This window comes from Eurosta solidaginis, chromosome 2 (genome assembly GCF_040869045.1).
Source record: "Eurosta solidaginis isolate ZX-2024a chromosome 2, ASM4086904v1, whole genome shotgun sequence".
NCBI lineage: Eukaryota > Metazoa > Arthropoda > Insecta > Diptera > Tephritidae > Eurosta > Eurosta solidaginis.
Genome location: NC_090320.1, coordinates 114565842 through 114591168, shown reverse-complemented (window position 1 = coordinate 114591168; position 25327 = coordinate 114565842). Strand labels below are relative to the sequence as shown.

At 39.0% G+C, this 25327-nt stretch overlaps 1 protein-coding gene across 5 annotated transcripts in view; it reads left to right on the top strand.

The window, feature by feature from the left end:
* LOC137240175 (protoheme IX farnesyltransferase, mitochondrial-like) overlaps positions 1–25327 on the top strand; it is a 367290-nt gene that overhangs the window by 181273 nt on the left and 160690 nt on the right. For 2 of the 5 annotated variants that reach the window (XM_067766111.1, XM_067766112.1), the window contains exon 4: positions 13015–13178. The exons of 1 other annotated variant lie outside the window; for it this stretch is intronic. In XM_067766111.1, coding sequence (XP_067622212.1) covers positions 13015–13178 — 164 coding nt within the window. Of the gene's footprint in view, positions 1–13014; positions 13330–25327 lie in introns of those variants that run through there. 2 more of the 5 variants (XR_010949621.1, XM_067766113.1) reach the window with 2 other exon arrangements.

Below are 25327 nucleotides of genomic sequence, written 5' to 3'. Positions count from 1 at the left end.
TCTAGTTTGTTCTTCGTTCCGGTAACTGGCGCTAATTGGCAACGTCAAGGTATCTTGCTCCTGCCATATCATATATAATGAATCTTGCCAAAAATACGCATCTTTTGATAAAACTATAGACAAGTTAGATTCAAATTTCAGGTACGGAACTTTGGTTGAAAAATTACCAACATATTTTTCCTAAACCATGATTTTTCTAGAGTGGCAGGTTTAAATTTCGGGATTTCTATCACTTCTTTTATCCCGAACAAATTTTTTCTCAAAGCGTGGTACATTATTTCACTCGCCCAATGATTTTATTTAATTGTCTGATCAACGCCCTAGATTGATGAGGAATGTGATGACTAGTGCCTAGGACCTACCTAATTATTTTTTGTATTATTTGTTTTCAATAAAACCGTTTAACTTAATTTTTTTTAATAATTTGGGAAAAATTTAAACAACGTGACATCAGGACGGACAAGGCGACAGCTGTTTCGATTATACCTTGTAAATCTCTTCAAAGCCTTTTCTCCCGGGAGTGGGAGTCGAACTCGCACCCCTACGATAGTTGAAATGGTTGTAAACGCATTCAGCTACGTCATGCCTGTTGTGAAGTCTTTCCCAATTGCCTTCTTTATGCATATTTTAATCTTTTACACATTGCATACTTCGTATGCAATTATGTGTTAAAGCTATGCTTGGTACGGCGGTTTTCAAAGAAACTTTGGTTTTTGTTGCTGTTTTCGTTCTATTTATAGAACTACAACGAATTAACCAATTTTGTCTGTTTGTATGATTTTTAATAATCGGGGATTGCCCATATTGCTTTTTTTTTAAATGTATGAAAACATTTATTTGAAGCAATTTTTTAATTTTATAATTTATTTAATAATTTGGGAAAAATTTAAACAACGTGACATCAGGACGGACAAGGCGACAGCTGTTTCGATTATACCTTGTAAATCTCTTCAAAGCCTTTTCTCCCGGGAGTGGGAGTCGAACTCGCACCCCTACGATAGTTGAAATGGTTGTAAACGCATTCAGCTACGTCATGCCTGTTGTGAAGTCTTTCCCAATTGCCTTCTTTATGCATATTTTAATCTTTTACACATTTAAATTTTTTTTATTATTTAATTTGATTTGACACTGAAAGCGAAGCACGATTGGTGTCACTTATGTTACAACAGATATAGATGGCGTGACTTGTCACGCAACGTCAATTCGCCTAGGCGGTTATGCACCAGTTAATGAAGATGGAAGATTTCTTCATCTTTCTACTTTTTCTCGAAGACAGTAACACAATGGAGAAAAGTATTGGTTAATGGTTCAAAAACAAAGTTGCATATTTTTGATATAAGTTCAAACGAGCTATCTGTCAAAGTGCTGCAACTAAATTGGAAAACTATTTTAGGTAAAAGTCTAAAACAGCAGCCGACTGGTAATATGCGCCCGAAACGACGCGTTTTGGCGTCGAAAACAATAGTCCGGAGATATTTGCAGTTGAAGACGGCATTATTCATGTGGTCGTTGTAATGATGTTGTACACAGGAAAAAATGTTGTGTACAAAGAGATTTTGCACGTATTTAATTTTGATCCCACCCACCCACTTTTTATAAGCACGAAGGTCGCCAATGCAGAAAGGTGAATGCCATCCCCGGCTTCGGAGGGGTCCTGGGTAATTTTCGGGTTTTTCGTGAATATCGTTTAAACGACGCAAAATTTTTTTGCCACCTTCGGATTATTGATATGAAAAGCGGAGCTGATTTGAAAAGTTTGAGCTGCATTTCCCGATCCAAAAGGCATACGCAAAACTCAAACATTTCAAAAGTTCTTGTTATCCCCTTTCGGTTTTGGCCACTTTAAATTTAATAAGATTTGAGCGCCTAGGCTTAGAAAATAGTAGGTTACCTTCAGTAACTAGTCCGTGGACCGTAGAATACTTAACTGGTTTCGAGAAGTTTGGTTCCGCAATCAAAGATCAGAATGTTTTCAACAATTTCGTATATAGATTATCTACTGAAAAAATTTTGGGAAGAGCAAGAGATAGGGTTGACTGAAACACATGTCTACGGGTCTACTAAGCATTTATTTTTGATATCGATAAGACCATATTTACTCAAAAAATCTGCCTCTATTATTGGTTAAGTTATATCAGCTATCAAATTCACGCCTTCATCCTAAATTTATGTTTAAAAGTTTTCACCGTAAGTCGCAATCGCAGTACCGTGAGCCAGTAAAATTCAAATTTTGTTAAGTGATGAGAAGTACTTATTGTATGGAATAATGTTATTGGGAGGAAATAGTATTGTATTTATTCAGTGATCGATTTATTGAAAATGTTGTTGTAATAATTAATAGTAAAAAGCAAAATTACAAATTGATTTTCTTCTGTTTTTGAGCGAATCGGTCAATGACTTCTTCCACTGTGATATCAATATTTCTATTGATACTTAATAGGGCAAGTCCATTCAGTCTACCTTCTCCGGTTGAATTCCTTATCCAATTTTTCAAACGCCTCAAAGTTGAAAAGCTTCATTCACTGCTGGCAATGGTTACAGCTAACGTGGCCCCAATCTTAAAAAACTTGAAAATGTGTGGAAAAAGTTCTTCATTACAAAGATTCAATGTGTCGATGAATGTCTTTGGGCGATCTTCTGCTGCAACCCAACGTTGTCTCCATAGTAGGACTTAATTCTTCACCATAGTATCTATCTGTTCCAGTAAGTGCTGGCCACTGATACATTATTATTTCGACAGTTTCAGAAACATTTTCACCTACTTTCCTGACCAATTTATCGGGAATGACATTTTCAATAATGGACAATATATTTTTAAGTGTGATGAATCTATTAGACACTGAAGATATGATGTGATCGATGAAAGGGATGAATATTGATTTGCGAAAATATTCTTCTGCTGAAAGGCGGGGAAGATCGGTCACGTGTATCCCAAAGACTATAGACCCATTAGCTTAACATCATATCTGCTCAAAACCTTTGAGAGGCTGATAGATGTGTACATAATGTCAAACGTGGATGAAAAGCTGCTCTCCACAACACAACATGCGTACACCAAAGGCAAGTCGACCCTGGAAAGAGAAAGCCCTGAAATATAAGGAATATGCTCTAGGAGTCTTTTTAGACATTGCCGGGGCTTTCAATAATGTTTCTAAATGGGCGATTATGGATAGTCTTAATTAAATTGAAGTACAACCAGCCTTAACGAGACGGATCAACTGCATGTTAAATTGCAGGAAGATAACATCACATTGGCGATTTTACGAGGCCACGAAATCAGTGCACAGGGGCACGCCGCAGGGAGGGGTGCTATCACCTCTGCTGTGGACGCTGGTCATCAACTAACTGCTCTGGCGATTCGATGAGGGAGCAGTAAAACTTACGGCTTACGCAGATGACGTTGCAATTGTCATAAGTGGAAAGTGCCTTCCAACGATTAGCTCTTTGATGGATCGGACGCTTCGGGATATTCATACCTGGGCATCAAATGTCGGGCTGAAAGTCAACGCGGAGAAGACGAATATATATGGTCTTATTTACAAAGAGGGACAAGGTCCCAAATTGGATCAGGCCTAAGCCAGGAGGGGTGACCCTACAGGAGAAACCTTGCACAAAATATCTAGGAATCATCCTATACAGTAAGCTGTCATGGAAGCTCAACGTGGAGGAGAGGGTGAAGAAGGCTTCAACGGCTATTTATGCATGTAAAAGAATGATGGGGTGTGCGTGGGGCTTATCGCCCTCTCTTTCCCATTGGGTTTTTACAGCGATTGTAAGTCCTATCCTATACTATGGAGTTTTTGTTTGGTGGAAAGCCACACAAAAAAACAATTTACCTCAAAAAATTAGAGGGGATATGCAGACTATCAATGCTTAGCATTACGGGAGCCCTGAAAATAACCCCGACGGCTGCACTGTATACCATTCTACACATTCCACCTGTAGACCTGGTAGCAAAGAACATAGCGTTAACATCTGCAACCAGGCTCGGTGCCTAGGGGCAACCTGAGCGCCGACCATACGGCCATAGAAGTATAGCGTCATCAATCACAAGACGAACATACTACCTGATTCCCTATCTGCGCTTCGAGGGCGATCTTAAGGCCACAATAGAGGTGGACGGTTGGCGCAAGGGTGCTCAAATGGCTGACGAGGCGATACATGTATACACAGGTGGTTCTAAAGTAGTGGAAGGAGTAGGTTCTGCGGTATACTGTACTGCTCCAGAAATAAATAGATCCTACAGGCTGCCGGATTACTGTAGCGTTTTCCAAGCGGAAATAGTAGCCGTAACCAAAGCAGTAGAAACTCTGGAAGAGAATAGCTTGAGCTGCAACCGTGTTAACTTTTATATTGACAGTCAAGCAGCAATTAAGGCAATAATCTCGCAAAGCACAGCATCTAAATACGTGTTACAGTGTAAGCAGTCGCTGAAGAGAATCGGGACAGGGAGAAGCATACATCTATATTGCGTCCCAGGGCATATGGGAATAGATTGGAATGAAAAAGCGGATGAACTAGCTAAAAACGGCGCATCCCTTGAAACTTGCTCCATAGACGTCCCAATTAGACTGGCCGAGATTAAGCGAAGGCAAGAGGTGCACATGATCGACCAAGCAGGAAAGGCGTGGGTTCAAGCACGGGGCTGTAAAGTGTCGAAGATTACGTGTAGGTTTACAACCTTAGACTAACAAAGTTGCTTCTATCATTAAAAAGAGAGGACTGTAGACTCATGACGGGTATTGTGACTGGACACTGCCTTCTGGCGTCACATGCCTTTAAGTTAGGCTTGGTCAGTGACAGCAGATGTAGGAAGTGCGGGCTGGAGAAGAAACGATCAAGCACGTTTTGTGCTCATACCCTGCGCTTTCCAGACTAAGACTCCATCTATTAGGAGTGATACAGCTGTCAGATCTAGAGGCAGCAAGTGGCTTAAGCCCTAGGAAGCTTCTAGTATTTGCTAAGAGGACGGAGTTATTTTATAACATAGGTCCTGGTTTTTGATAGGGTTTTTCAGTTTGGTCGTTAAAACAAATTTCTGGTAACACTACGGACTCATTCAGTCTATGAGAGGTCCTTCAACCTAACCGGCCAGTTCAACCTAACCTAATTCTTCTGCTGAGCTATTTTCGTAGTTTTCTCAGTTTGTTTGACGACTCACAATCCTAGGTACTTCAATCTTCTCTCCGATAGATTCAGCTATTTCTTTAGCATCAAGAAACATTTCTTCGAACTTTGATTTAGCCTTTTTCCTAATTTCTTTCAACAAAATGCCAGATCATCAGCCGTTGAAACTGCTGCAGAAAGATCAACACTTTTCCCTTGAAGGTAAGAGGTTAATGGTTGAGCCAAAGAAAAAATTTCGTTAATAACAACCATTGCCGCAATGAATCCTCCAGTCCTAAAAGTGTGTAGATAACTGAAAGCATTTCTAGAACTTTCAGCTTTTCCACAGTCATGAATTTTTTTAAGCTGAAATAAATGGGAGCAAACATTTCTTTGAAGCAGATCACAGCATCTAGTCTTTCCGTCCATCTCGTTTCACACAATCGCTTTAAACGTTCTTTCTTTGTTGGACAATTCAAAGTTTCGACGGCATCCTTGAGAATAGCTTCGCGTTTTGCTGAAGGTCTGAAGAAAGAAATTATCTGCTTTATGGGCCCAAGACAATTTCTTATGAGAGAAATGGAGCACGCTTCACCAACCGCCAAATTCAAAGAATGGCTTGTGCAATGTACATAAAGTGCAGACGGATACTTCTCCATCACTGCAGCAGCACAACCCTTCAACTCTCCACTCTTTGCAGCTGCACCGTCGTATCCTTGAGAAACCAAAAACTCCAAGTTGATCTTCAGCTTCTTTGAAATGTTTATCAATGACGAAGCAAGTAGAATTTCTTCTCTCAAAATTATACCATCTGCAGTTTTTTTTAACTAAAATACGAGTATCAACGTTCGCCAAAAGGTTTTATTTTTCTCTTTTTGTATGCTTGAATTCGGGTTATAATAACTTCACTCCATTTTTTGCTGTGTAGTTTTGAATTTTTCTGCATTACATTGTTGTATCATATTTCAGTCTATAAAAATTTGTGTTCGTTTTTTAAGTTTACAAGGTTGTTGTTGTAAGGTCTACTTAGTCGAATTTCTTGCCTCCCATATTATATATAACAATAAGAACTGTGCATACGCGCATCGCTTCTCTGCGTCGTGAAAAAACGAGAAATTTTGAATGTCATATTTTAATAAATTATTAATTTTATCAATTTAATGTAGTTATCTTATGATATTGGTCACAATAGTCAAGGAAGAAACATTTTAGAAATTGAAATGTATATAATCTCAAATCACTTTTTTACGCTACTAATATTTTAGCTTATCAGCTAAGTTAACTAGTTCGCTAATGTCACTAGAGTTTGTGCTGGCAAGAACTACACTCATATTTTTCAGACGGTAAAATCAGAGACCGCTAAAACTCTGAAAGTTTATGATCTCCCATCTTTGAATCTGATAAAATTCGATCTAATTTGGCATTATCACTTAAGGAATGCCGTTCAATCAAAACCTGCTTTAACACAAAGAATTTATTATTTTCAGGAGGTTGAACTGGCCAGTCAAGAAGACCTCACATAGACTGAATGTGTCATTTCATTTAATTTATTCAAGGTTTTACAATTAGTACAATAAGATATCGGAGTCTTAATGCACAACAAAGTATTACTACATCTGAAATTATAATATGTATAATAATGTAAGGATATATTTAAATAGATTACTATAGATAATTTTAGGAAAAATACAAAATAGCTAAGGTAAAAGAAGATAAAAATCTCAGCAGGAATATGTATAACATCCAAAATCATCATAACGTCCTGCGGAAGTGCAGTAATTTTCTATTGAACTGCATTTCAGCGTGGATGAACCACGCTTCGGGGCATTTAGTCCAAAACTGGGGCAACTTCACTGAAGTGGCAAAAAGTCATTGTTGTTTTGACTCTTATATACATATGAGGGTCATCCTGAAAATTAGGATCGTATAAATCAATAAGAGAATGATTTGTATGACGTGTTGGTGTAGTTGTGTGTCCGTCCCGTGGTGGTGTTCGATACGTAACGAATATATGTAATAACTTGTTTATTTATTGTCCTTTCTGTTATATCTGTTGTCCTTTTTATTATTTTCATTGTTGTTACACAGTAGGCATTTTCTTATCTCATGTTGTGTTGATTGCTGCTACATGGTTATTATTTTATTGTTGTCTTGAATGTTATAGGTTTTATTGCTTTTTATATAGATTTTTTTTCACCAGCTCATACACATATATTCACTGACGCTTCTTTGTTTATTTAACATTATTTTTGTTACTTTTCGTGAGCTTTCCATAGTCAGATATTATTTCTTATTTTTATTCTGAATTTCTCATATTTTTATTTTTTACTTCCACCGATCGATTTTAATTTCATTATTTAAAATAGTATTTTATTTTTCAAATGCCATCGAAAAATCTATGCTTTTATAACACTGATGGACAAAAGAAGCCCTTTTTGGCTCTGCATCAGAGACGTAAAGCTATAGAGAATCGCCAACGACGGACAGCAATAGAAATTGTCAAACTGGCGGTAGATAATTCCCCACATTACCTACTTGAAGATTAGCAAAAAAACGCGGTGCTTTCGTTAAAGTTTCACAAAAAAGTTATTTACGTCTCTGTGTTACATGGAGTTCTTCTTTTTTTCTCACTAATTTGTGGTCGCTGATTTGAAACCTGCCCTCAAATTTCTTCCAGCAGCTGGTGTTTTTGAAATACGGGTAACATTTTTTATTATGAGTTCGTCAAGGATCGCAGTATATACAAGTTGTGTTGAGTCATAACGCCTATGGCTAGATAAAAGAAGACCTCATTTGAAGTACCAAAATAATGTGATATGGAGTGAACCATATGGACCATCACAACGACTGTTATTTCTGTGTGGTAAACAAATCAATCAATCAATACTTGGCGCGATTTACCTCCTAGGAGATTTAGGCCGAGCTTCTCTCCCAACTTGCGTCGTGATCGTTTTAATTTGCCCTACAAATTGGCATGACAGGACCCACATGTTTTCTGTCGATTCCGAAAATCATCCGATTTTTCATTTTGCGCGGGAGTTGGACCCAGGACCCTCGGTGTAGTAGACGGAGCACGCTACAGCCACATTACGGCGGCTGCTGCGTGGTAAACATAAGAGGAGTAAAACGCAGAAATTAATCTTAATGGATTTATCCCAACCTACTGATTTCTGTTCGACCAGCCTTAGTGCTAGACATCAAATATATTTTTAAATCGTTTCCAAAACTGGGTTCTGAAAGGGTGAAAGCTGGGATCTTCGATCGACCACATATTAGAAAACTAACATGTGATACCGAGTTCACTAGCCGCTTCAAAGCACCTGAATAATCGGCATGGGGCGAGTTCGTTTGGGTTGTAAAAAACTTTTTAGGTAGTTACCTAACCTAGTCACCTAACCTAGACCAACTGATGCTACATTTTCAACATCCGGATATAAACTGAGTATCAAGATGTGCAATCTTTATAGCCACCTGAACCGTTTTCCTGAAAATCTAGGCGATCTCAGTGAAGAGCAATATCAAAGACACTGGAACACGCTTATGTTAGCTGATACTGCTGAAGCATTCATAGTAGTGCTCTTGAATCAACTCATAAAAGAAAATAATAAAATTTCTTTATTTAAAAAAAAAAGTTCTTTAACAAGCATGCATAAAATTCTATGCATCAGCATCTTTGTCAACCAGTGTAGTTCTCGAATTTTTATTATTATTATTTCTTGTTTATTCAAGTGTTAGAGAGATGAGAACTCCCTTCTTCGTCATACTTCTTACATATAGGTGAAATATATTCAAATATTTTCACATTTCTTTAATTTTAATATTTATGCTCTAGCTTTCTGAAATATATTCTTTGTTGTTTGTAATTGACCACAACATTTTTTTTAAATATTTTTTTAATTATACTTCAAAAAATTTAATATAAATCTTACCCAGTTAGTGCAAGAATTTACAGTAAAGATCTAGTTCTTTGCTGGGTACTATTTTTAACATGTTAAAATAGCAAAAAATAAATTTTGTGCTGAAAATACCATATCAAAACTCTGCCATTGAAGCAAAAAGGCAGTAAACATTTTTTAGAACTTGTAAGCCCCCAGCGGGTAGGGGGCTTAGAATTTATCCGCGGCAGGTATGCCTATCGTAAGAGGCGACTAAAATACCCAACTGATTCAAGGAATTGTGTAGCGCAACCCTTTCAAGGGGTTGCCAGCGCAATTTATAGCTTCTCCAACCCAATTGGCAACCTAACCTACCCGTGGCGTATCCTGTATGGCTTATACTCTAATGGTGCATGTTACCGGAACCTAGCGGACCTATATTCGGCAAAGGACAATCAACATCGATAACAATCCCCAAAACCTTCCGAGAGTGCCTTTATCGCAACAACAACAACAACAACAGTAAAGTGTAAAAAATGAAATCAGAGAAAATGGAAAGTTTTGCTCTGAAAATTTAAGATTTTTGAATTAAACATCAAAAATTTAAAATCTGGTTTTATGAATTTAAAATGATTATTTGTTTGGGTAATGAGTTAATTCGAGTCGCATAAAGTTATTTGCATAAAAATTTCTAAAATGCAGGAAGGGAACTTTACATGCATTAGCTATGCATGTCAGGACTGCCCAGTAGCGATGTAAAAACGTTTTACTTTAAGTGAACGCTCCAGTAAAATTTGGACTTACAGTTTTTTAGGCTGTATAAAGGCAGAAATATAAAGAAAAAGGATTTAAAAAGTAAAAAATACCTGGAAAGCCATACGACTTGTTTAGTAGATCTCGAGGATCTGAGAATGACTGCATACAAGATTTTCCCTGGACACCCCCAGTGAGTTAGGGACAAAAACCCGTCTCACCTTTGGATGGCTGCGAGCGTGTAACTTGGTTGGCTATAACCTTATTTTCAGTTTCTCTCCGGATCGTATAAGAAGAGAATTAGCCCTTTCTTACAATATATGTATATATATATACAAGGAAAATTTTTCGGGTTTCGGTAACTTTGCTGATATCTGAATGAACTTATTGATAAGAAGACTGTACAAACCCTGCCTTTAGTCAAAACTGGAAATTAATTACGAGTTCAGTGCATTTTACTTTTCATACATATATTAAAAACTGACTGAGCTATTAAAATCGTAATGAGAAACATGTAAATTTGTAATAAAACGACTAAGAGAGGTCTACCTGGCCTATTGTTGTTTTAGTTTAGATTCATATATATATATTGGAAATATCTTCCGGCATTCCTTGTCAAAGGGGTAAAACTAAGAACTAAAACTAACTCAGAAGATCCGTTTAGCAGCCACGGTGTATAAAAACTTACCTGCGAATGCCAACACAGGACGACAAATAAGAACGATGTTCAGAGAACACATTAGAGACTACAACAAAAAAACATCGAACCTAACCATCATACCAGAGTCCAACTTAATAAAAATTAAATAAATTTAAGGCGCGATAACCTCCGGAGAGATTTTAGACCGATCTTCTCTTCCGATTTGCGTCGTGCTTCTTATAATTTTTCCTACAAATTGGCGTGACGGGACCTACTTGTTTTATGCCGACTCCGAACGGCATCTACAAGGTAGGTGAGTTATCACTGAGAGTTTTTCATCGCAGTAGTAAATTCGGAGTTCTTACCGAACACTGCCGAAGGCGACCCCGCTTAGACAAATTTTCTTCTAATTGAAAAAAACTTGTTTCTTAAATTTTGGTGTTGCGGTGCGTGAACCCAGTACCGCGGCGGCCGCCGAATCACATGGTCGAAAATAAATGCTCCCCGGCAAACATCAATAAAACAGTCAAGGCCCCTCACATGCAGGCAAAATGTCGACGTCTGACGTAATCGAAAACATGGAAATCTACAAAGAAAAAACATTCGAGGGTAGATTAATAAACGAACAGACAAACACTAATTCTGGCACAATAGTTGAACCTTTAAAACTTGTTTACAAAAAACAAAGTAATCACACAGGGACAACAAACAAACACGCGTCAACAAATAAACACAAAACAATAAATCAACCAAATCAACAAACACACAAAAATGGTCAAACAACTAAAACTACTGATTTCTACCTTCTAAAGGAGGCTCTACTAATGGAAGCGATGTGGAAGCATCATGATAGATGCCACACGGCAAAACTCACATTGCCGGAATGGAATGGGAAGAGATGGCGAGAGCTTCGCACCCTCCGTAAGAGGGATCTGTCCCTAGTTGTAGGTCTCCTCACTGGTCACGTTTGTATTGAGCCGCATGTGGAAAGGATTGGCGCTCCATTTAATGATTATTGTAGAAGATGCGGCAACGAAGAAGAGCCTGAAACTGTTAGGCATCTACTTCGTGAATGTCCAGCGCTCGGTAGAAGAAGGCAACGTTTTATGGGAAAGATGTTTCTCGTAGATCTAACTGATATAGCTTAGGTCAATACACGACGCTTAGTTAGCTTAAAAAACTCAACGAAGTGGTTTGAGAGTAGGAACAAATCCGTGTGGTTTCACAATAGGCCTACAAAGGCCTAGGTTTGCCTCTCCGATGCGGACGGCAGCCACTTAAACCTAACCTAACCTACCTTCCTCAGCTAACCACACAAGCTGATCAGTGAAAAACTACCCCCGTGTTTGAAGGGAACACACACACATATATCCATACACAAGCATATACATATATATAAGAAAAACGACAACAACAGATCAGAACGAAAATCGACACTGATGATAGCGCTACGGCGAAACCAGTTTGTCTCCAAACCAAATTTAACAAGGGATGGCATAAAATCCTTCCAATATATATCAATTAGTATTGTCACGGATATTAGCATCACTAAATTATCCCATCACTAATGCGATGCTAAGGCCATGCCAAGCAGTATTTACGTTAATAATCAAATCAAGTATACACATATATAAGGCAGCCCAGAGAGATGTCACACACAGATGCATTTACTTATATGCCTATGTGCGCGCGAGAGACTGCAAACTACAAACATTCACATCAATAATTCAATCTTTATGTATCTACATAAACGAATAAATAATTGCGTCTACACATATGTACGTATACGAGCAGCGGAGCGGCAATGCACAAACACATGCATATATCTTATCTGAGTTGTCACAAGAGTGAGCAATAATTTGTGCACGTAGTTGTGGCTGGCGATTTTGTAGCCGAAACAACTAGTAAGTTCTGGAAATCGAAGAGCCTAGAAGTATGCAGCGTAAACTATAAAAGCGGCGCCAGCGAGTAAGAAGTAATTCAGTTTGATTTGAGTTGTCAAGCAGTTGCGATTAAGACGATATCTAGCGAGCAATAGCAGTATTATTTTGAATAGTAGAGTTTCATTGAGCTATCAATCAGTGTGGTTATTAAGCAAGCTATTCGTTGCACAGTTGAGTGTATTGTGAAGTACTTTAATAAAGGCCATTTTGCATTATTACAAATTGGAGTTATTTATTCAACAGTTTAGTGATTCGAACTTAGCAGAGGATTGCAAATAAGAGGATTAGCAAGTAAATTCGTTACAGTATCATCCTTTGCAGGTTAATATAACCGTAACTTTTGTAGTTACCAACCGATTTAAAACCTTTTGCCAGTTTTGAATAGACACTTTATTCTTAAAAATGGCATACACACTTTTTAGGATATGTGTGAATATTGGGTGCATTCACGCAACAAACCAATCCTTTTATTAGGTCTATTTTCAACAAATGTACATGCCGACCGTTTTTGAACTCGCAGTATAATTACTTCACTTAGTAGTTATAACGTTTCCAATTCAATTGACTTTTCCACTGGCTGAATATTTTATCAACTTATATTCATGTTACCGTTTTCCATCCAATTTCCCAACCATCAATAGGTCTTAGTAAACAATTTATATTGAAATTAAAAATCTTAATTACCAACTTGTTTCAGCATTCAAATTCTATAGGAAATCGAACAGTAACACTTCACGGGCGTTATTTCGTTATTCACTGCTTCATTTGCCTTGTTTGATGCTGCTCCTATTGATGAATAAAAAGCGATGGCTAACAACAGAGAAGAAATCAAGTGCTGTTGACATACATGCAAAGGAAAGTGTAAGAGTATATCCGTTGTGTGGACAATCTGTTGAACACGAAAATATTATTTAGATTAACTTTACTATAAATGCATTACATTATATTTATGTATATCAAAATCTTATTTGAATATTAAAAATGTACTTTTAGTAAATGAACAGGGGAAAAATCAATTTTTTTTTATATATAATTAATGGAAAAAGTTTTTTGTAAATTCGAACAAGCGCGCCATCTTTGGGTGGTTAGGTTAGGTTGAACTGGCCGGTCCATGAGGACCTCACATAGACTGATTGAGTCCGTAGTGTTACCAGAAGTTTGTCTTAATGACCAAACTGAAAAACCCTATCAAAAACCAAGACCTATGTTATAAAATAACTCCGCCCTCTTGGCAAATACTAGAAGCTTCCTAGGACTTAAGCCACTTGCTGCTTCTAGATCTGACAGCTGTATCACTCCTAATAGATGGAGTCTTAGTCTGGCAAGTGCAGGGCACTAGCACAGAACGTGCTCGATCGTTTCCTCCTCCAACCCGCACTTCCTACATCTGCTATCACTGACCAAGCCTAATTTAAAGGCATGTGACGCCAGAAGGCAGTTTTCAGTCAGAAGACCCGTCATGAGTCTACAGTCCTCTCTTTTTAATGATAGAAGCAACTGTGTTAGTCTAAGGTTGTAAGACCTACACATAATCTTGGACACTTTACAGCCCCACGCTTGAATCCACGCCTTTCCCGCTTGGTCGATCATGTGCACCTCTCGCCTTCGCTTAATCTCGCCCAATCTAATTGGGACGTCTACGGAGCAAGCTTCAAGGGATGCGCCCTTTTTAGTTAGTTCGTCCGCTTTTTCATTCCCATCTATTCCCATATGCCCTGGGACACAATATAGATGTATGCTTCTCCCTGTCCCGATTCTCTCCAGAGACTGCTTAAACTCTGACACGCATTTAGATGCTGTGCTACACTCAAAAAAAAAAGTATCACTATCCTATTAATACACGATGTGCAAAATTGAAACTATAAACGGTATCATTTTCGTGGTATCAATGCAACGATAAATATTATAAAAAGTATAATTAAAAGTATCAATTTTGTATCTTGACTATTGGTTTGCCCATGGAGAATATTTGTTTCGCCCTTAAAATGTATCAAAATGATAACTGTATAAATTTCCTAGTTTCATTATAACATAATACTAGATTGATTATAAAACGCATTACAATTGTATGTAGTCTATTAACTTGACAAATACAAGTATCAAACTAATATTTCGAAAATGTCAATAACATAAGATCATTGATGACGAAAAAAAGATAAGCAAAAATTGCACATTGATGCCTAGATGGCATCGACTTGATGATAACTTTTTTTTGAGTGTATGCGAGATTATTGCCTTAATTTTTGCTTGACTGTCAATATAAAAGTTAACACGGTTGCAGCTTAAGCTATTCTCTTCCAGGGTTTCTACTGCTTTGGTTACGGCTAATATTTCCGCTTGGAAAACGCTACAGTAATCGGGCAGCCTGTAGGATCTGCTTATTTCCGGATCAGCGCAGTATACCGCAGACCCTAATCCTACCACTACTTTGGAACAATCGGTGTACACATGTATCGCCTCGTCCGCCATTTGCGCACCCTTGCGCCAACCGTCCACCTCTATTGTGGCCTTAAGATCTCCCTCAAAGCGCAGATAGGGAATCAGGTAGTCTGTTCGTCTTGTGATTGATGACGCTATACTACTATGGCCATATGGTCGGCGCTCAAGCTGCCCCGAAGCACCGAGCCTGGTTGCGGTCGTTAATGCCTTGTTCTTTGCTACCAAGTCTACAGGTGGAATGTGCAGAATGGCATACAGTGCAGCCGTCGCGGTTATTTTCAGGGCTCCCGTAATGCTAAGCATCGATAGTCTGCATACCCCCTCTAATTTTTTGAGGCATGTTGTTTTTTGTGTGGCTTTCCACCAAACAAGAACTCCATAGTACAGAATAGGCTTACAATCGCTGTAAAAACCCAATGAAAAAGAGAGGGCGATAGGCCCCACGTACACCCCAGCATTCTTTTACATGCATAGAGTGCCGTTGAGGCCTTCTTGACCCTCTCCTCCACGTTGAGCTTCCATGACAGCTTACTGTCTAGGATGATTCCTAGATATTTTGTGCAAGGTTTCTCCTGTAAGGTCACCCCTCCTAACTTAGGCCTGGTCCAATTTGGGACCTTGTACCTCTTTGTAAACAGGACCATATCCGTCTTCTCCGCATTGACTTTCAACCCGACATTACATGCCCAGGTATGAATATCCCGAAGCGCCCGATCCATCAAAGAACTAATCGTTGGAAGGCACTTTCCACTTATGACAATTGCAACGTCATCTGCGTAAGCCGTAAGTTTTACGGGTCCCTCATCGAATCGCCTGAGCAGTTGGTTGATGACCAGCGTCCACAGCAGAAGTGATAGCACCCCTCCCTGCGGCGTGCCCCTGTCCACTGATTTCGTGGCCTCGTACAATCCCCATTGTGATGTAATCTTCCTGCAATTTAACATGCAGCCGATCCATCTGATTAAGGCGGGATGTACTTTAATGTAATTAACACCATCCATAATCGCCCATTTAGAAACATTACTGAAAGTCCCGGCAATGTCCAAGAAGACTCATAGAGCATATTCCAGGGATTTCTCTATGCCTATTACCACCCTATGCAATGCGGTGTCTACGGACTTGCCTTTGGTGTACGCATGTTATGTTGTGGAGAGCAGCGTTTCATCCACGTTGGACTTTATGTACACATCTATTAGCCTCTCAAAGGTTTTGAGCAGAAATGATGTTAAGCTAGTGGGTCTATAGTCTTTGGGTTACACGTGACCGATCTTCCCCGCCTTTGGTAGAAAAGCTACACGAGCAGTTCTCCAAGAGTGCGGTACATGATTCTGTCTTATGCACCCATCGAATATTATTTTAAGCCATTCCAAGACCGCCCTACTTGAGACTTGTAGCATGGCCGGGAATATACCATCTGGGCCCGGCGATTTAAACTTAGAAAACGTCTTCACTGCCCACTCAATCTTGGTATCGATCACCAAGCCCGGCACTACTACCTCCGTGATCGAAGCGTGAGTGATGTCTGCTGGCTCTTGTAAACCGTCTCCCGATGGGAAATGTGTATCGAGAAGCACCTCAAGGGATTCCTCACTATTACGTGACCATTCCCCGTTCTCTTTCTTTATTAGTCCCTGGACTACCTTTCCCTTTGTTAGGACTTTTTTCAACCGTGCTGTTTCGCTGAAGCACTCTATGTCCGTACAGAAATTTTTCCATGAGTTTCTCTTCGCCCTGGTAATTTCACGCTTGTAGATCCTCAGTAGATCCCTGTACTCGTCCCTACACGCTTCGCTTTCCGCGGTCTTTGCGAGCTTAAACATTTTTTTTACCTGTCTTCTCAGAAGACTCAGCTCATTGCTCCACCATGGCGGATTTGCTTTTCCTCTGAATCTTCTTAGAGGGCTAGCTTTGTTATACGCAGTCATAAGCGTCCTCGTTAGGAATTCATTAGCAACCTCTTTGGGTTGTCCCAGTTTTGTTTCTACATGTTTCTGGAATTTAGTCCAGTTCGTTGACCTAGGGTTTCTAAAGGTTTCTCCCTTCTCTACCCTCTTTAGGAGGATGCTGAAGCTGATATACGCATGGTCGGAGAAGGATGGTCTATCAAGAACCATCCAATCATACCTTGATATATCACGCTCAGAGCTCAATGTAATATCCATGATACTAGATGTTGGACCAATGTATGTAGGGACATTTCCCCTGTTGGCTATCTGCAAATTGGTTTGCAGGATGTAACAAAATAGAGATTCGCCTCTCTTGTTCGTATCTGCTTCTCCCCACGCATTGTGGTGCGCATTTGCATCTGCGCCTATGACCAACCGCTCTTTGCGAGCTTCCTCCTGTACTAGCCTTTTGCACTCCATCGGGTGAACCTCCGCAGCATGGGCCATGTAGCAGGACGGCAGGATAAATGCCTGCTTATTCTTTTGCTCAACGGCCACCGCTACGAGATCCTCAGTGGTGTAATTAGGCAGCATATATGAATGCAGCTGTTTCCTTTCCATTACTACAGCTCGCACCCGTCCTTCCGTTTGCGCGTAGTAAACGCCAAACCCGCGCGCGCTAAGTCCAGAAACCTTTCCTCCCGATGAGAGCCACGGCTCCTGGATCAGCGCCACGTCAAACGAACCCTCCTCAAGGGTTAGGAGGAGTTCGCTCGACACCACTTTACTGTGTTGGAGGTTTATCTGTAGGACTCGCAGCACCATTGGGCTGTTTGTCCCCCTCCAGCACCTTCGTCTTGACGTCGTCGTCCTCCCCTTGCCCTTTTGGTTTAGAGTATTCGAGGCCCCCTTCAGCCTCTCGTGACTGTTGTGCCACGTGTTAGGGTTTTTATCCTCGGGACTTCTTTTCCTGAGTCGCATGTAAATTTTGCGAGTGCCAAAGGACATTTTGCCAAGCTGCGTGTCAAAATATCCTCCGCCTGCTGGTTTATTTGGAAGATGTAGAACTGACCATCCTCGGTAGGCCGAGACACAGTAAGTACCTTCCAATCCTGTGTCGGTATGTTCGGATTCTGATTCTGCAGAAGTCGCAGTATATCCTCCGACTACATCACGCATGGTATCCATACCTTAACTTTTGGTACCGTGGGGATTTGCGCTTTATCCACCACCTCAAACCGTGCATTCGTGCCTTGCCTTTGGAGTTTTTGACCCACTTCCTCCAGCGACCTCAAGCTCGCGATGTTGTCGCACGCTATCATCTTCACACCATTATACCATCCCCCCGAATCAAAGGTTAGAAGGGGCTTACTTGGCTGTTCCCGCATCATCTTAAGCATTAAGCTAATAAGCTCCCTTTCCACAGATCTCCACCTTTCAGTAGTAATTTGTCCGAAAGGACTGCTACGATCAACCAGCGCCACAGTCAGTGACTGCTTTGCCACATCACTCATCTTTTCAGGAAAAGCCGGAGTCTTAGTGTTATTTCCCATTGACACCTCCTAGAAAGCCGGAGTCTTAGCGTTAACTCCCTTCAGCATCTCCGAGAAAGCCGGAGTCTTAGCGTTATCTCCCTTTGGCTTATCTCCTACTTCCGTAGTTGGAACTTCCCTCTGTTTAGCACCTTTCGAGGTACTTGCTACCTCGCTATTGGGGCCCATCTGTCTTACAGCTTTGGGCCTACCTGTCTTGTCTATGCGACTGCCCTGTCTCGCGGCTCTAGGACTGGGTCCTTTCTGCCTCTTGAAATTAGGCTTTTCGCCTTCCGCCGAACGTTGCCTCTTCATTCTGCCATTGGAGGCTTCTTCCTCCTCGTATCGGTTGCAGAACCGAGGGTTTCTCGCAACAAACCTTTTGAACTGCCTTCGACCTACTTCTACCGCTTCATGGGCCCATTCCAAGCGCTCGATCTCCACTTCTGTTGGATCGACCACTGCTCCCAAGCGTTGTACAATTCTTAGTGCTGCACGGTACTGCGAGAGAGCTCTTGTACTTCCTCTGCTCCGGACCCTTCTCCACTCTTCTACACCGTTTTCATTTGTGTGCCTCTCCAACACGGAGTTCATTGAATCAGCACTACTCTCGCTCCCCGAGTCCGACGCATCACTTAATTCGTATTTTTCGTCCTTGGATTGTTACTCAGTCCTCCTCTTTACATCGTCCTTATTACAATCAGGTAATGAGTCGTTCATCTTGGTCGTACGACCACCTGCCCGACAAGTTGGGCTCAGCGGTCCAGTATTATATACGGGGAAAGAATCGTCCGCCACAGCAGCGCCCCTTACTGTGGTAAGTTCATAAATACTCCCCGAGGTGGTCCGGTATCGGGAAGGCTCGGTTCGAATACAGCCGAATTTATCCCCTGGCTGCAAATCGTCCAATAGGCACGGTCCGCATAACACCCTGGATTAGGGGGTTGGCAGTTCTTGGTCACCGACATCCCGCCACCCTCGTATGAGGCGAAACGGCGTAGATGTCAGTCCTAAACAGCTCCGCCTCATAGTCGGCCGCTATGGAGTTCGGCTAAGCCCTCACACCAACGACAAGGTGCCTTCCCTAGTGAGGGCCATCTTTGGGAACAATTATCTAAGTGTTCTAATGCGAATTGCAAAGACCTAAACCTTTATGTATCCCCGCTAAATTCGAAAGCACAAATGTTTCAGCTACATACAAATATGGTTTCCCATTGTTGCCACTTACTTATAATAGGCTCTACCAAAATCCTAAAAAATTGTTCCAAAATAATTTGTAGCGTACCAAAAAATACTTAAAAAGAATGAATTTTTGACCGGCCCATTTTTTTGTGGTAAATTTCACTTACACGTAAATACATAAGTCTTTATTTAACAGATTCCTTGTTTTTTTTTAATTTTAGTTGTTTTCAAAAGAACATGAAATCACAAATACTGAGTTAACTTTTGTTGAAACTAACTAATGTATTTATAACAATTAATGGCGAATTTCCCCGAAAATGTTTTTGCATTTGCAGATTTAATCCTCATTTTATATGTACTTTATCTTATACTGAAAAAAAAAGTTACAAAAATATAACATTAAATTTTTATATTGCCTTTTATGCTAATTTATTTTATTTCTTATTTTATTGGACCGGCCAGTTCAACCTAACCTAATTCTTCTGCTGAGCAGTTTTCGTAGTTTTCTCAGTTTGTTTGACGACTCACAATCCTAGGAACTTCAATCTTCTCTCCGATAGATTCAGCTATTTCTTTAGCATCAAGAAACATTTCTTCGAACTTTGATTAAGCCTTTTTCCTAATTTCTTTCAAAAAAATGCCAGATCATCAACCGTTGAAACTGCTGCAGAAAGATCAACACTTTTCCCTTGAAGGTAAGAGGTTAATGGATGAGCCAAAGAAAAAATTTCGTTAATAACAACCATTGCCGCAATGAATCCTCCAGTCCTAAAAGTGTGTAGATAACTGAAAGCATTTCTAGAACTTTCAGAAGCAAACATTTCTTAGAAGCAGATCATAGCATCTAGTCTTTCCGTCCATCTCGTTTCACACAATCGCTTCAAACGTTCTTTCTTTGTTGGACAATTCAAAGTTTCGACGGCATCCTTGGAAATAGCTTCGCGTTTTGCTGAAGGTCTGAAGAAAGAAACTATCTGCTTTATGGACCCAAGACAATTTCTTATGAGAGAAATGGAGCACGCTTCACCAACCGCCAAATTCAAGGAATGGCTTGTGCAATGTACATAAATTGCAGACGGATACTTCTCCATCACTGCAGCAGCACAACCCTTCAACTCTCCACTCTTTGCAGCTGCAACGTCGTATCCTTGAGAAACCAAAAACTCCAAGTTGATCTTCAGCTTCTTTGAAATGTTTATCAATGACGAAGCAAGTAGAATTTCTTCTCTCAAGATTATACCATCTGCAGTTTTTTTTAATTAAAATACGAGTATCAACGTTCCCCGAAAGGTTTTATTTTTCTCTTTTTGTATGCTTGAATTCGGGTTATAATACTTCACTCCATTTTTTGCTGTGTAGTTTTGAATTTTTCTGCATTACATTGTTGTATCATATTTCAGTCTATAAAAATTTGTGTTCGTTTTTTAAGTTTACAACGTTGTTGTAAAGTCTACTTAGTCGAATTTCTTGCCTCCCATATTATATATAACAATAAGAACTGTGCATGCGCGCATCGCTTCTCTGCGTCGTGAAAAAACGAGAAATTTTGAATGTCATATTTTAATAAATTATTAATTTTATCAATTTTAATTTTATCATATGATATTGGTCACAATAGTCAAGGAAGAAACATTTTAGAAATTGAAATGTATATAATCTCAAATCACTTTTTTACGCTACTAATATTTTAGCTTATCAGCTAAGTTAACTAGTTCGCTAATGTCACTAGAGTTTGTGCTGGCAAGAACTAAACTCATATTTTTCAGACGGTAAAACCAGAGACCGCTAAAACTGTGAAAGTTTATGATCTCTCATCTTTGAATCTGATAAAATTCGATCTAATTTAGTATTATCACTTAAGGAATGCCGTTCAATCAAAACCTGCTTTAACGCAAAGAATTTATTATTTTCAGGAGGTTGAACTGGCCAGTCAATAAGACCTCACATAGACTGAATGTGTAATTTCATTTAATTTATTCAAGGTTTTACAATTAGTACAATAAGATATCGGAGTCTTAATGCACAACAAAGTACTACTACATCTGAAATTATAATATGTATAATAATGTAAGGATATATTTAAATAGATTACTATAGATAATTTTAGGAAAAAATACAAAATAGCTAAGGTAAAAGAAGATAAAAATCTCAGCAGGAATATGTATAACATCCAAAATCATCATAACGTCCTGCGGAAGTGCAGTAATTTTCTATTGAACTGCATTTCAGCGTGGATGAACCACGCTTCGGGGCATTTAGTCCAAAACTGGGGCAACTTCACTGAAGTAGCAAAAAGTCATTGTTTTTTTGACTCTTATATACATATGAGGGTCATCCTGAAAATTAGGATCGTATAAATCAATAAGAGAATGATTTGTAAGACGTGTTGGTGTAGTTGTGTGTCCGTCCCGTGGGGTGTTCGATACGTAAAAAATATATGTAATAACTTGTTTATTTATTGTCCTTTCTGTTATATCTGTTGTCCTTTTTATTATTTTCATTGTTGTTACACAGTAGGCATTTTCTTATCTCATGTTGTGTTGATTGCTGCTACATGGTTATTATTTTATTGTTGTCTTGAATGTTGCAGGTTTTATTGCTTTTTATATAGATTTTTTTTCACCAGCTCATACACATATATTCACTGAGTCTTCTTTGTTTATTTAAAATTATTTTTATTACTTTTCGTGAGCTTTCCATAGTCAGATATTATTTCTTATTTTTATTCTGAATTTCTCATATTTTTATTTTTTACTTCCACCGATCGATTTTATTTTCATTATTTTATTTTTCAAATGCCATCGAAAAATCTATGCTTTTATAACACTGATGGACAAAAGAAGCCCTTTTTGGCTCTGCATCAGAGACGTAAAGCTATAGAGAATCGCCAACGACGGACAGCAATAGAAATTGTCAAACTGGCGGTAGATAATTCCCCACATTACCTACTTGAAGATTAGCAAAAAAACGCGGTGCTTTCGTTAAAGTTTCACAAAAAATTTATTTACGTCTCTGTGTTACATGGTGTTCTTCTTTTTTTCTCACTAATTTCTGGTCGCTGATTTGAAACCTCCCTTCAAATTTCTTCCAGCAGCTGGTGTTTTTGAAATACGGGTAACATTTTTTATTATGAGTTCGTCAAGGATCGCAGTATACACAAGTTGTGTTGAGTCATAACGCCTATGGCTAGATAAAAGAAGACCTCATTTGAAGTACCAAAATAATGTGATATGGAGTGAACCATATGGACCATCACAACGACTGTTATTTCTGTGTGGTAAACAAATCAATCAATCAATACTTGGCGCGATTTACCTCCTAGGAGATTTAGGCCGAGCTTCTTTCCCAACTTGCGTCGTGATCGTTTTAATTTGCCCTACAAATTGGCATGACAGGACCCACATGTTTTCTGTCGATTCCGAAAGGCATCCGATTTTTCATTTTGCGCGGGAGTTGGACCCAGGACCCTCGGTGTGGTAGGCGGAGCACGCTACAGCCACATTACGGCGGCTGCTGCGTGGTAAACATAAGAGGAGTAAAACGCAGAAATTAATCTTAATGGATTTATCCCAACCTACTGATTTCTGTTCGACCAGCCTTAGTGCTAGACATCAAATATATTTTTAAATCGTTTCCAAAACTGGGTTCTGAAAGGGTGAAAGCTGGGATCTTCGATCGACCACATATTAGAAAACTAACATGTGATACCGAGTTCACTAGCCGCTTCAAAGCACCTGAAAAATCGGCATGGGGCGAGTTCGTTTGGGTTGTAAAAAACTTTTTAGGTAGTTACCTAACTCTCTGAATACATAGACCAACTGATGCTACATTTTCAACATCCGAGTATCAAGATGTGCATTCTCTATAGCCACCTGAACCGTTTTCCTGAAAATCTAGGCGATCTCAGTGAAGAGCAATATCAAAGACACTGGAACGCGCTTATGTTAGCTGATACTGCTGAAGCATTCATAGTAGTGCTCCTGAATCAACTCATAAAAGAAAATAATAAAATTTCTTTATTTAAAAAAAAAGTTCTTTAACAAGCATGCATAAAATTCTATGCATCAGCATCTTTGTCAACCAGTGTAGTTCTCGAATTTTTATTATTATTATTTCTTGTTTATTCAAGTGTTAGAGAGATGAGAACTCCCTTCTTCGTCATACTTCTTACATATAGGTGAAATATATTCAAATATTTTCACATTTCTTTAATTTTGATATTTATGCTCTAGCTTTCTGAAATATATTCTTTATTGTTTGTAATTGACCACAACATTTTTTTTTAAATATTTTTTTAATTATAGTTCAAAAAATTTAATATAAATCTTACCCAGTTAGTGCAAGAATTTGCAGTAAAGATCTAGTTCTTTGCTGGGTACTATTTTTAACATGTTAAAATAGCAAAAAATAAATTTTGTGCTGAAAATACCATATCAAAACTCTGCAATTGAAGCAAAAAGGCAGTAAACATTTTTTAGAACTTGTAAGCCCCCAGCGGGTAGGGGGCTTAGAACTTATCCGCGGCAGGTATGCCTATCGTAAGAGGTGACTAAAATACCCAACTGATTCAAGGAATTGTGTAGCGCAACCCTTTCAAGGGGTTGCCAGCGCAATTTATAGCTTCTCCAACCCAATTGGCAACCTAACCTACCCGTGGCGTATCCTGTATGACTTATACTCTAATGGTGCATGTTACCGAAACCTTCGGAGAGTGCCTTTATCGCAACAACAACAACAACAGTAAAGTGTAAAAAATGAAATCAGAGAAAATGGAAAGTTTTGCTCTGAAAATTTAAGATTTTTGAATTAAACATCAAAAATTTAAAATCTGGTTTTATGAATTTAATATGATTATTTGTTTGGGTAATGAGTTAATTCGAGTCGCATAAAGTTATTTGCATAAAAATTTCTAAAATGCAGGAAGGGAACTTTACATGCATTAGCTATGCATGTCAGGACTGCCCAGTAGCGATGTAAAAACGTTTTACTTTAAATGAACGCTCCAGTAAAATTTGGACTTACAGTTTTTTAGGCTGTATAAAGGCAGAAATATAAAGAAAAAGGATTTAAAAAGTAAAAAATACCTGGAAATCCATACGACTTGTTTAGTAGATCTCGAGGATCTGAGAATGACTGCATACAAGATTTTCCCTGGACACCCCCAGTGAGTTAGGGACAAAAACCCGTCTCACCTTTGGATGGCTGCGAGCGTGTAACTTGGTTGGCTATAACCTTATTTTCAGTTTCTCTCCGGATCGTATAAGAAGAGAATTAGCCCTTTCTTACAATATATGTATATATATATACAAGGAAAATTTTTCGGGTTTCGGTAACTTTGCTGCTATCTGAATGAACTTATTGATAAGAAGACTCTACAAACCCTGCCTTTAGTCAAAACTGGAAATTAATTACGAGTTCAGTGCATTTTACTTTTCATACATATATTAAAAACTGACTGAGCTATTAAAATCGTAATGAAAAACATGTAAATTTGTAATAAAACGACTAAGAGAGGTCTACCTGGCCTATTGTTGTTTTAGTTTAGATTCATATATATATTGGAAATATCTTCCGGCATTCCTTGTCAAAGGGGTAAAACTAAGAACTAAAACTAACTCAGACGATCCGTTTAGCAGCCACGGTGTATAAAAACTTACCTGCGAATGCCAACACAGGACGACAAATAAGAACGATGTTCAGAGAACACATTAGAGACTACAACAAAAAAACATCGAACCTAACCATCATACCAGAGTCCAACTTAATAAAACCTAAATAAATTTAAGGCGCGATAACCTCCGGAGAGATTTTAGGCCGATCTTCTCTTCCGATTTGCGTCGTGCTTCTTATAATTTTTCCTACAAATTGGCGTGACGGGACCTACTTGTTTTATGCCGACTCCGAACGGCATCTACATGGTAGGTGAGTTATCATTGAGAGTTTTTCATCGCAGTAGTAAATTCGGAGTTCT